Here is a 12,824-nt window from a genome sequence, read left to right as displayed (position 1 = left end):
GTCCTCCAACCATCTCATCCTCTGTTGTCCCCTTCTCCTCCTGCCCTCAATCTTTCCCAGCATCAGGGTCTTTTCAAATGAGTCAGCTCTTCACATCAGGTGGCCAAAATATTGGAGTTTCAGCTTCAACATCAGACCTTCCAATGAACACCTAGGACTGATCTCCTTTAGGATGGACTGGCTGGATCTCCTTGCAGTCCAAGGGACTCTCAAGAGTCTTCTCCAACACCACAGCTCAAAAGCATCAATTCTTCGGCACTCAGCTTTCTTTATAGTCCAACTCTCATAGCCATACATGACTACTGGAAAAACCATAGCCTTGACTAGATGGACCTTTGTTGACAAAGTAATGTCTCTGCTTTTTAATATGCTGTCTAGGTTGGTCATAACTTTCCTTCCAAGGAGTTTAGTGTATAATTTTCTGGCCTATGGTATTTCCTAATTGGGCTTAAGGGTACTTTTAAATATGCAGAAGCCCTCAGCTATTTCCATGGCTTCTCACCCAGGCCCCAGGGGTGGATTTTCTATATGGACTGAGGCTGGGCCTGGCCCAGCAGCCTTGCTCAGGGTGAGTGCCTCTCCCTGCAGCTTCACAGGGGCAGAGCTCAGCAATATGTGTGTCCTCAGAGGGGACACTCAGACCACAGCAGCACCACCAAGCTCCTACAAGGCGAGAGCGTGCTCCGTGGAGAGCCAAAATTCTGGACATTTCTTTCATTATAAAAACCTCCAACTTCTTAAGTCAGATTCGTAATTTCTCATAACCTATTTGAGATCATTTTTACTGATGACTTTGTGAGATTTAGGATGGGTAAATCTAGATGCTTTAATAACTGACTGTAGTGGATTATTATGCTATAACAAAGACCAACTGAAGGTTACTTTCCAGTGCATCAGAGATATTCATTTTATGGAAAACACTTGGTAAAAGAAGAATCCATTGCAGTGGGATGGCCTTGTGTTCCAAGTATCAGCATCCCTTTTTTTAATCCTTCCTGCCCTGACCTGTTGGTTGGGTGGTGCATAGGGAGGCTGGGAAGGGAATGAGGCCAGGTTCTTCTGGAAATTGTGATGTCATAACTTACAGTAAGAAATATATTTGGTCTCAGTCCATGGTTCTTGGCTCATAGCTCTCCAGACCTTTGGGATTTCCTAAATGTTGAGCAGATACATGTGTGTTTTGTTGTTGTTGTTATGTTAATATGGCGACTTTAGGAAAGCACTTAGGGATGGATAGGGGCTAGTTACCATGGATAGGGGCTAGTTACCATGGATAGGGGCTAGTTACCATGAGACCCACCCGCTTTCAGTCCTACCTCCTTGACCTCCAGGGAGGGGAAAGGACCTGAAGATAGAGTTTCATCACCCAAGGACAAAGATTTAATCTAGCATGCCTACTTAATAAAGCAAGCCTTCATTAAAACCCCAGAGGACTGGATTCGGAGATCTTTCCAGTTGGGGAACTGGTTGGAAGTGCTGGGTGACTGGCCTGCCTTGAGTGGCACGGAAGCCCTGTGCCCTTTCCTCAGACCCTGCCCTGTACATCTCTTCCATCTGGTTATTCCTGAGTTATAGTCCCTTATATATATAGCTATATATTAGAGTTACCATGTATTCTCTTATATAATTATAAGTTATTTTCTCTTATAATAAACCTGGAAGCTAGTATGTAAAATGTTTCTATGTTCTGTGAGCTGCTCTAGTGAATCAATTGAACACAAGGAGGGATTGTGGGAACATCTCATTTATAGTCAGTTGGACAAGTCCAGGTAAATGTAAGCAGGTAGTGATCATCATATAGGTTGTCCCCACTAAAGTTTTACAATTTAGGTTAACATGTGAAATTATATGTAGTGTAATGAAATATTTATTTATTAAATCTTAGACGCCTAAAAGTCTGTTTTTATGTAATAGCTATAGACAGTGACTTTGCTTTGAGAGACTCATTTGTTCTCGAGGCAGCTTCCATGTCTGGGTTCAGGCATCACTCAGTTATCTGCAGCCTTCTAGCACGACGACAATAAAACCTGCTGCAGAAACCTGAGCTTGCTCTACGGGGTACAAGACCTGTGCAGGTGATGGCGATCCCATTCAGAAGCCATCCTTGTTCTGAGTTGTAGCAGATTCATGTTATTACGTGATATTATAGCTGACACTGGTAGACTGATCATTTGCAATAAATATTAAATACTGAAAATGACAGGTTTGTGTTAAATATCCAAAGTGTAAAGGTAGTTGTTAGGAAATTAAATAGTAGGCAGAATATTAGCTCTATCTTTAATCATGTTTTTGTTCTTTCCACATGACAAAGTTTTTAATGTTAATCGAATGCTGATTATTTAGTTTTAGAACTTGGCTAAAATGAATATATAAGATGGCTGGGAAATGTAAGTGTTCTGAAGTTGTAACCAAAATTACTTGCAAGAATAAAAATTAAGTTTTAATACACCCCATTTAAAAAAGTATTTCCTTATTTTGTAATAAGAAACCAGCATTGCCTGATGTCATTTTTGCATAGACTTGCCAGTTGCCTTTGAGACTAGGGTTTGGGGGTTAAGGCTGACCTCCAGGTAAACACATGGAGTCAGTGGCTGTCTTTGGCCTTGAACCCGTGCGGTCAGTCCTCTTTCCACCCAAGGTACTCATCTTGTCAGGCTTCCCCGGTGGCCCAGACGGTAAAGAATCTGACTGCAGTGCAGGAGTCCTGGGTTCAGTTGGGAGGGTCCCCTGAAGAAGGGGATGGCTATTCACGCCAGTATTTTTGCCTGGATAATCCTATGGACAGAGGAGCCTGGCGGGCTACATTCCATGGGGTTGCGAACAGCAGGATACAATTTAGCAACTAACGCTTTCCCTCATCCTGTCATCTCCTTGGTACTTCCCCAGACATACCTGCTCTGGTCCATCCTTTCATTCCATCATGGGCCCTAAAAGGGTGAGTACTGTGTCCTGGGAGTCAGGCTAGGGACAGGTAATAGCCACAGAGGCTGGGTGACTGGGGACTGCTTGTTCCCTGCCTCTTTGTGATTTGGTCAATTATGTATGTTTTCCTGTTCTTTTTGCTCTGGCCGCCGGATGTTCTGACATAGTCATGAGTAAGCCCATGATGCACTGAGCTGAAAAACATGCCCGCGGCAGAGGGTGGGGAGGTGGTTTAGGGGTCTCTGTCAGCTGGAGGGTTGCCTGCCCCACTTCGCCCGTGTATTTGTTTTGGAACATGTGCTGATGCAGGCTTGGATAGTTTTTGACACATCAACGCATAATTCTGTCTCTTCACATTTTCATTGACTATGTGGAATCCATCTGAAAAGGAAGTACAGAGGGCTGTAAGGGTAACCTGATTCTATCCACGGCTCATGACCCCATCTCGGCCAGGAACAGCCTGCTGCTGCCTGTGCCCATCCTAGGTCCTCCTTGTATCAGTGGTCCTCTCTGTATGAGAGTTTCCCCCTGCTCTCCAGGCCCTGATCCCTCTGTCTTAGGATGTGGATGGGAGTCTTGGCAGGCAGATGTGTAAAACAGCAGCTCCTCTTACTGATTTCAAGCTTTGCTCTTCTCTGTCCCCCTTTCGGTTCATATCTCATGCTCCTGAGAACCTTCTGGTGTTGTGATCCGGGGAAGCAGTGAGAACCACTGGCGGAGACAGTTTTGGCCCTCGTCTCGGGTTCCTTCCACCATCTCTAGCGTCATGCGGGCTGCTGTTTCATGTTCCCCGACACCCCATCTGCCCTCACCTCCCCTGGCTTTGCCTCTGGCTGTTTCACCTCTCAGATCCTGGATTGTGATCTGCATCTCTTGCTGCATATCTGAAGCCTCAAACGGTTTTCACTGATTTTTTTTTTTCCTGCCTTTCTTAGGCTCTTGAAGAGCTAGAAACCACGTCAGAGGAGAAACCAGATATGCCCTCCAGGGCTGCGGAAACTGAAGGAGGTATGCATGCTCCTTCCCCACCTGGGGAGCTCAGAAAGTACTCAGGATTCGTTAGTCAACTGGGAGTTGAAGTGTGTGGAGGAGGAGAGCAGGAGCCGATGGACTGGGAGGCCAGAGTAGGGTGCTCTGGGGCAGCAGGGCCCAGAGTTCCTCCAGCAGCGCTGATCAAAGGTACTGTGTGTTTCCACTTTTTATTCAGTTAGCGTGTACTGGTTTCCTCCCCCAGTGCTTGGGGACCTCTCCTGACACGCAGAGGGCGTTCCCCTCGTTACCGAGGTCAGTCTGTTCCCTTCCGTCCTCCGTCACTCTCCTGTTCTCCAGCTCACTCCACCACTGTGGAGCCTCTGCTCTGCGCTGGGCGAGTGGGTCCTGTAGGATGGAGCTTGTGAGGGTGTCCTGATTGTCGTGGGGTCTGGGGAGCTCCGCTGATGTGTGGAGGTGAGTGGTGAGGGGTGCTGAGTGTCTTCAGGGTACAGGCGGCCCCGCCCAGCCCAGGTTGTTCTGCACAGTGGTTCACATCGCTGATGATGCTTCAGAGGCTGAATGTCCAAATCTGCTTGAGGTGGGTGTCCACAGCAAGAGGTGTGTGTTTAAAAACACATCCTCACTACCCTGTTCCACATCATAACGGGGAGTCATGTTGATGGCACAGTTGCATGTAACATCCAGCTTGTTTGTAGGAATATGATACTTTCTTGTTTTCACCAACTTGGCACCTTATTAGGGCATGTGATCTCTACTTCAATTTAGGTTCTTTCCCCTTTAACACATACAAGTAGATCTGATCTGTTGGCAAGTCCTAGTGACAAGTCCAGTTTAAAAAAAATCTCTTTTTTAAGTTATGAAAGTATGATAACCTGTTTACAGAAGACTTGGAACATACAGAATAAGGTTGCATATGGTTCCGTTATATATTACAATTGTTTTTTAAGTAGCTAAATTAAGATTTTTAGTTGGAGTTTCAATATCAAACTCTCAAAAATTAATAGAATGACTATACAGAGAAGTAGAAGTATATAGCAGACCTGAAAAGCACTATGAACCAATTCAACATAATTAAGATTTATACAATTTTCATGCAATAGTAGGATACAAGTTCTATTCAAATTCCCAGAGACTGTAAACTCAGAGACACTGGAACATATCCAGGGACATAAAACAAGGTGCAAAAATTTCATGGTCTAGAGGTATTGAAATAATATAGAGTCTCTTCTCTTATCACTGTGGAATTATGTTGGAAATCAACATCAAAAGATATCTGTAAATAATCCACATATTTTCAAGTGTAATGTGACATTTACGAAGAGAGATCTTTGACTTAGACATTGAAAGACTCAGTAAAGTTAGAATGAGAAAAACACAGAAAGTGATTGCAGAGAAAGCATTTAAATGAGACGTTAGTATCAAAAGAGAAATTAATATTAAAGATATTTTAAAGAAAATCCCATGTATTTGGAAATTAAATGTCCACTTTTAAATGATGGGTGTATCTAAGAAGCCGTAACAGGGAACATTAGAAAATATTTGTAATAGAATAAAAATGAAAAGAGTCTATCAGAATTTGTTGCATGCAGCTGAAGCTGCTTAATGCAGTTAAATAGAGTCTTGAATAATGTATGAAAACAAATAACAGGCACTAGCATAAAATTTTGTGAAATTTGAATAAAATCTGTACTTTACTTAATAAAATACAGATAACTTCCTGGGTTTTTTTTTTTTTTTTACAGTGTAGTACTTTTTTATATTCTCAGAATTGGATTAGAAGTTTCAAGCCTTATTCACACTTTTTAAAAATCACTAAGATAATAAATTTTCTAGACTTTTAGCAGTAATACTAGATGCCAAATACATGGAACTATATCAAAGTTTTGAGTGAATATAAATTAGAAATCTAGTATTCCTATTTATCAAATAAGAGGAATCAAAATGTCATAATTTTTCTAGCTAGTCAAAAATTTATAAATTTCCTAAAATATACATTATATTATACATACTGTATACACATATGTATACAAAAGCTTTTCTACTACTTTTGATAAGGGCTTGAGAAAGAACAACAACAACAAAAAGAGAAATTGGGAAACATGATGAAATGGGAGCACTGAATATGAAATAGAAAAAGTGAAGCAAACTAAATAAAAGTAAGCGATCATCATATAGTCTAGTTGTTTTTAAACGTGGCTGCTCATTAGAAAGACATCTAGAGTTTTGGAGAAAAACGACAATATTTAGGCATTTGTATTTTTCAAGAAATTCCAAGGTAATTCTATTATGTGTCTGAATTTAAAAAGTGATTACAGGTTTCTGTATTAAATGATAGTTTTAGTGATATAGAATTCTATTATTTTCTGTTGACCAATCATGATACAATGATATCACGTAGTAGTTACATAATCACAATAGTAGAAGATGTTTTTGCTATTTTATATTTTTACTATTTAAAGAAGTTATACTTTTACTATTTAAAAAAGAATAGTAGAAGATGGGGTTGACAATTTGGAACTGGCATGGAAAAACAAGCTGTCCTGGCACATTATAAGTGCTTCAGGAGTCATAGGCAAATAATACTGAGAGAACTTTGTGATGGTGGAGTAGCCAGGGAAAGCTTCTTGGTGGAGGTGACCCCAATGCTGTGATCTAATAGAGGGAAGGGAATTCTAGACAATAGGAATATGCTCAGTACAGAGTCCTGAACCAGATAATGCATTGGGGAAAATGCAGGTCACGTTTTGGCCCTGGAGTATAGGGGTGTTTGTGTGTGTGTGTGTGTGTGTGTGTGTGTGTGTGTGTGAGAGAGAGAGAGAGAGAGAGAGAGAGAGAGATGCCAGGAACATAGGCCTGAAAGGGTAGCAGATCAGCAGGCTTGTACACAAGGCAAGGAATCAGAATTCCACCCTGACAGCTCTGGAAACTGTTTTAAGCAAATTAGTTCAGGTTGTTATTTAGGAAGCTCACTCTTCAAGACTGTGGAGAATGGGTGAGAGGGGCCCAGGGCTGCCACACAGAATGTGGAAGAGGGTCTGCACCAGAGCAATGTGAGGAGATTGGAGATGGAGGGATGGAGGAGGACTGTCCTGAAGGTGTAGGACGTCAGGTGGGTGTCAGTGGTGAGGGAGAAGGGTGATTCTTCCATTCTTGGTGTGTCGCCGAGTAGGATAGGCCTTAAGAAGCAGGACCATGACAAAATAAGTACTCAGTTTTAGACAAGTTGAATTTGGTGGCCCCAGGGTCAGCCATATTAATATACCTGGCTGCCAGTTGGACTGAAATCAATCAATAAGCAAAAGAATTTGGATAGAAACACAAGTTCTCTAATGCACAATAATTAATGTATATTTTATAGACAATGCTTGGATATTTATACCCTTGGAAGACATGTTAGAAACTGTGTACACATTTCGGCAGAGGGCAGTATTTAGCTAAAATGAAAATATCCAATTTGTTTTTGTTCATTCAAAAGCCTGCAGGCAACTCAACTGGAAGAACAAAACCTTTTGAGTGTAAGAGCTCGATCCCCCCCCACCACTTTAAGCCCCCAAAGTAAACTTTCCCTTTGAGATATCATAGAAGATTCTTAATAGATCATGTTTTTCTATTCCTCCTGGGGTATAGGGGGATGTTTTAAATGTGTATCTGTAGCTACCATTGATTAAAAGACAATAATAGCTTTAATTTGGAAATATACTTGTTCCCTATTACTGTGATAAATGTTTTTATTACTGTCTCTGAATCAATTATGTTTCCATAATTTCATGATTGTAATTGTTCTCCCAGAATGATGAGATGTTATTCCAAATGAAATAAATGGCCAAAAGGTCACCTCATTTTCACTATGCTTGGACGAATAAGCTAATTATTAGTGTGTATCGATCCACCAACTGACTCTGTTTTGTCTCTTGCCACCTTTGTCCTTATTTGATCTCCTATTCTAGTAGTTCCTAAGGAGAGTTGTACAGAACACCAACCTTGGAAAATGCTCTGAAGAATAAGAATTCTTTGCCCAAACAAGTAGAGATGCTATACATGAAACGCCTCTGGTGGAAATGTGTGTCAGTTGCTCAGTTGTGTCCAACTCTTTGCAACTTTGCAAATCAAGAATACATTTAATGTTTTGTGGGTTCTAGTAAGTCGCGCAGTCGAGAAACCTGTGTTTCTTATTTAACCCAGCAGTTCTCTAACTTGATAATGGGAGAATCCCCTTTTCTTCGTTCTCAACATCTTATGAAAATGATCTGTGGAAGGTGCTTTGGGAGTGTTGCTGCTCATCTCTTCCGATTCTGCCCTTTCTCAAGCTAATTATGTCCTCCCTTTTCACCGTCATGTGGATTCTCTCCATCTCTTAGTATGTAATTCTCACACCGAGAAGGGGCTTGGGAGGCATTTTTAGAACTACTCCTGGTCATCTTGAATGCTGAGTTCACACAGCCCGCTGTACTTTTTGATTTGGGAAGCTCTTACCTGCCTAGATTCTATGGGGCCAGAAAACACAATCATCGCAATACCACTGACCACTATGTGAATCCATTTTCTTCTATTGTTTTGCCATTTTAAAAAGCCCTGTGTAATCGTGTGTCTCGAATTTTATGTGACTGGTCTTTTACATTGTTGTCTTGTTACCACAAATTATCTTGCACATTCTCTTTAACAAGGAAATAGGGAGTTGGGCTTGGAACCTGAATGCCAGACACCAAGGGAGAGGGAGAAATTGTCTCCTTCGGGGCCGAGGTGGCAGTTTCAGCCAGCTCAGAGGGGCTTCCCCCTCGCTGTCTCTTGCGGAAGGCAGAGGGGCTGGGGGTCCACATGCAAGACCCGATCTAGGCAGGCAGACATGAACCCTGCACGCCCATTGACTTACTGTTCAGTAAGTCTCTGCTGAGGGCTCCACTCTGCTGGGCACTCATTACGGGTGATGAAGCAGTTCCCCAACAAGACAAAGAGGGAAAAACCTTCATCTGAAGGAGCGCGCTTTCTCTGACTTCCTCTCGCGTCTCTCTGGAGGGACAGGCACTGCTCGAGGTGCGGGGTGTGCTTCTGGGAGCCGAGCCAAGTTTGCACACTGGCAGAGCACACCTCCCCGTGGCCCTGGAGAGGGCCATTTTTGGGAGTCAGGCATCACATTGTGTACACACGGAGGCGGTAGCTGAGAGAGGTCACGTAGCTCGTGTGAGGTGACGCGGCTTGCCCGGCAGTCAGAACTCAGGTGGGTACGTTCTTACCGCCGTGCCGTAGACACCCAGCACCCTTGTCAAGAACGTTTGTGTGCTTAGACTTTGGACTGCTGCTCCAGAGTCCTGTCCAGCTTTTGTCCGGTGGAAAAGTGCAAAACTGGAATCCTTGCCGAGAAGTGAGCTGTCTTCCACATGACTGACCTGTCTGCTATGAGGAGGGGTTGCGACCCACACGCAGAGACATGTCTTGATGACACGCCAGCAACGAGCAGCCTCTGCACAAAACCTCAGCTCTACCGTGAGCTGGCTGCTCTGCAGGATGCAAGCGACGCCGCTGTGTTTCCTTCTGTGGAAGATGGAGCGCGGGTGTCATTTCACACTTCCTTCAAAATAAGGTGCAAGTGAGAAAATCCAGGCGGGGCACCGTGACCGGTATCTAACCAGAGGCTTAGCCAACGCCATCTCGAGATGCGCGAGAGTTACAGTGTGCTGCTCAGCGCACTTGGGGGTGGTCACGTGTGTTGCGATATCACGATGTGGCTCTGTGTGTGTCACAGTGACCAGGTGAGCGGAGTTTTCGCCTGAACGTCCTTTAGACGGGGGTGCAGCTCGTCTCTGTGTTCTGAGTGCAGTGGGACGAGGGTGTTGTGTGGTGGAGTCTCCTTGTTTCTAAAAAGGTTTTATCAAAGTACAGTTGGTTTACAATGTTGTGTTTGTTTCCGGTGGATAGTCAAGTGAGTTAGTTATGCATGTACATACGTCCACCCTGTCATAGTCTTTTCCCATATAGGCCGTTACAGAGCATTGAGTAGGGTTCCCTGTGCTATGCAGTATGTTCTTATTAATGATCTATTTTATATACAGAAGTATGTATATGTCAGTCCCAGTCTTCCAGTTTATCCTTCCCCTTCTTCTCCCTGAGGCCAGAAGTCTGTTTTCTACATCTGTAACTATATTTCTATCTTGTAGATAGATTCATTTGTACCACCTTTTTTCTTTTATATTTCACATAGGAGCCAAATCATTTGATCGATTCTCCTTATTTGAACCTCTCCTGTGAAATATTATTGGAAAAACCAAGAGGTGTTTTATCCGTGCAGAATTTCCTTTCCAAGATTTTTTGTTTTAAATACTGTGGCTTTGTGTATCTTTTTAGAACTGTTGAATATGGTTCCAGTGTCTTGTCAGGATACAGATCCTTTAACCAGGATGGCTAGAGCCTGAGGCGCTGGGGCTTTAGGATAGACCTTATGAAGGCTGGTCTGCAGGGGTGATTCCTCAGCTGGGAACACAGCTCTTATCTTAACCCCATTGTGAAATGTCCATCCAAGGGCTTGATCAGCATTGTTTACCTTGAAGTCAGGCACTTGGGCATTTACAAGACAATTACCAATCATATCCAGAGAATGTACTTCGCAACCCCAGGAAGTCATCTGTGTTTCTTTCATTTGACAGAGAGCTCAGCCTTCTGTTTCTTTCAGTATCTGCCTTTGCCAGTCTGCTTTCTCCCCCTGCCCCCGGAAAATAATCTTTTTCATCATTAGAAGTGCAAGGATTAAAATAAGATACCAAGCTGATATAATGTCCATTTTGTGTATTATTACAATAGTATTAGTATTTTCTCAGACACATAAAAATTCTCTATCTTGCCTCTCCCAGTTCATCATAGAATTAAAGAATCCTAGTTTGAGCTGGAAAGAATCTTGGATTTCTCAGAACTCATCTGGGTACAGCCAGTTTTGCCCACTCTGCTCTAGCTAGGTCAGATTAGCAGGAGTGGGAGAGGATAAGCATTTACTAAGCATGTTAAGTGAGGAGTCCGATATGGTTGAAATAAGCTCAAGTTGAAGGTATAGTTATGGAGTTCTTTTTTTTTTTTTTCTTTTCTTTTTCTGAATTGAAATATAATCCAAGTGTGAAGTCTTAGGGACATAACAGTATTCCTCAGAGAAATTTGAATCCTGTTTATGTTGTTGAAAGATGACTTTGCCTCATTTTATTCCAGCAGTTGAGTAAGTCAGGAAAATTATGCCCTAACCTCAATTTGAAATACAGTGACTTAGAGCTTCTGCTTAGTTGATACTTGCAACCAAATTTGGGGGCTGAGGATATCTTTTTTTTTAGCCCCATGACTTAATTTTTGACTGATTGAGATTTTATAGGGCTGGGCGTGGGAGAGAATACTCACTGGAGATGTAAATATATGTATATATATATTATAAAAACATATTAAACATAGAACTATCATATGACCCAGCGATGACACTCCTAGATATATACTCAAGAGAAATGAAAACATAGATCTCCTTAAACTTGTACACAGATGTTCAAAGTGGCATTATTCATAACTGCCCAAAAAGTGGAAACAATCCAAAAAGTCCATCAGCTGAGAAATGGATACACAAAAATGTGATCTCTCTATACAATGGAGATAGATAGTATTTGGTAGTAAAAAGGGATGAGGTGCTGACACATTTTGACATGAACGGACCTTGACAACACGCTTTGTGAAAGAAGCCAGTTACAAAAGACCACATATTGTATAATTCCATTTATGTCAAATATCCAAAATGGCATCCATTAAGACAGAAAGTAGTTAGTGGTTACTGAGGGCTGGGGTGGAAGTGGTGGTGTCTGGGGAGAAATGAGTAGTGAGAGTTAATGGATATGGGGTTTCTTGTTGGGGTGATGAAAATGTTCTGAAACTGGTTGTGGTGAGGATTGCACAACTCTGAGTATATTAAAAATCATTGAACTGTATACTTTAAATGGATGAGTAGTGTGGTATTGAATTATACCTTAAAGCTGTTACATATATACACACACACACATATATACACACACACACACACATATGCACACATATATACACACACAAATACAAATATACAATTACAAATATATATGTGTATGTGCGAAGAGACTAAGCCATTAATGGTGGTTTTATAGATTGTTTTTCTTAGTCTCTTTCAAGTTTTCTTAATTACTTTTGTGGCTCAAAAAAGTGTTACAAATAATTTAAATCAAAAAACCCAGTATGTGTTTTTTTTTTTTTTTTAAAAGATGTTTTAATTTGTTTCTGAAAGAATGCAGAGTAGAAATAGAAAAATTACATCGTAAAAGATGATGTTGCAGAGTTGTCTGAGGTCTTCTCTTGTCCTGACATCCTCTCCTTGACTGCTGATCCTGGGGCAGGGTGGGAACCTGGTTGAGCGTTGCGCTTGATGCATCGGCGGGAGTGTTGGAGCTCATGGACTAACAGGGCTCATGCTGATGTTTCTGTGAATAAGCGCCTCATTGTTTCTTCTAGTCTGTATTTATACTGGGAATGCCAAATGATAGTTCTTACTAGTATTCCTAATAAGTAAAAAAGTTATAATTCCTTCAGTGAAAAAGGTCTCATAGAGATACTGAAACAAAGGTCAGAGTGTCATGACAACCTCTGAGTTGAGAGTGGTAGATGTCACAGATATTTAAAAATTTTTTCCCTTTGCCATTGTAATTCTCTAGTAGTTGTGAATCAGACATGCACACTAGGATAAAACATTAAGGTGATTCGTGGAAGTGAAGTTACTAGTGAAACTCCGGTGTGTAACTGGAGAGGAAAGTGTGGCTTGGGCCTTGCGGAGCTGGAGGAGTGGGGGGAAGCCAGGGGAAAGGCATTATCTGTCTCATCAACCTGGCAGTTCAGAAGTTGTGACGAAATAATGCTAGTATTGAAAGTGT

At 42.0% G+C, this 12,824-nt stretch overlaps 1 protein-coding gene across 6 annotated transcripts in view; it reads left to right on the top strand.

The window, feature by feature from the left end:
• ARHGEF28 (Rho guanine nucleotide exchange factor 28) overlaps window positions 1-12,824 on the top strand; it is a 326,249-nt gene that overhangs the window by 156,333 nt on the left and 157,092 nt on the right. For 5 of the 6 annotated variants that reach the window (XM_043488559.1, XM_043488553.1, XM_043488555.1 and 2 more), the window contains one exon: window positions 3,858-4,101. In XM_043488559.1, coding sequence (XP_043344494.1) covers window positions 3,858-4,101 — 244 coding nt within the window. The remainder of the gene's footprint in view (window positions 1-3,857; window positions 4,102-12,824) is intronic. The other variant, XM_043488558.1, reaches the window with a different exon arrangement.

The sequence above is a fragment of the Cervus canadensis genome, chromosome 16, assembly GCF_019320065.1.
Source record: "Cervus canadensis isolate Bull #8, Minnesota chromosome 16, ASM1932006v1, whole genome shotgun sequence".
In the NCBI taxonomy this organism is placed as follows: Eukaryota; Metazoa; Chordata; class Mammalia; order Artiodactyla; family Cervidae; genus Cervus; species Cervus canadensis.
This window is presented reverse-complemented; position numbering and strand designations above follow the sequence as displayed.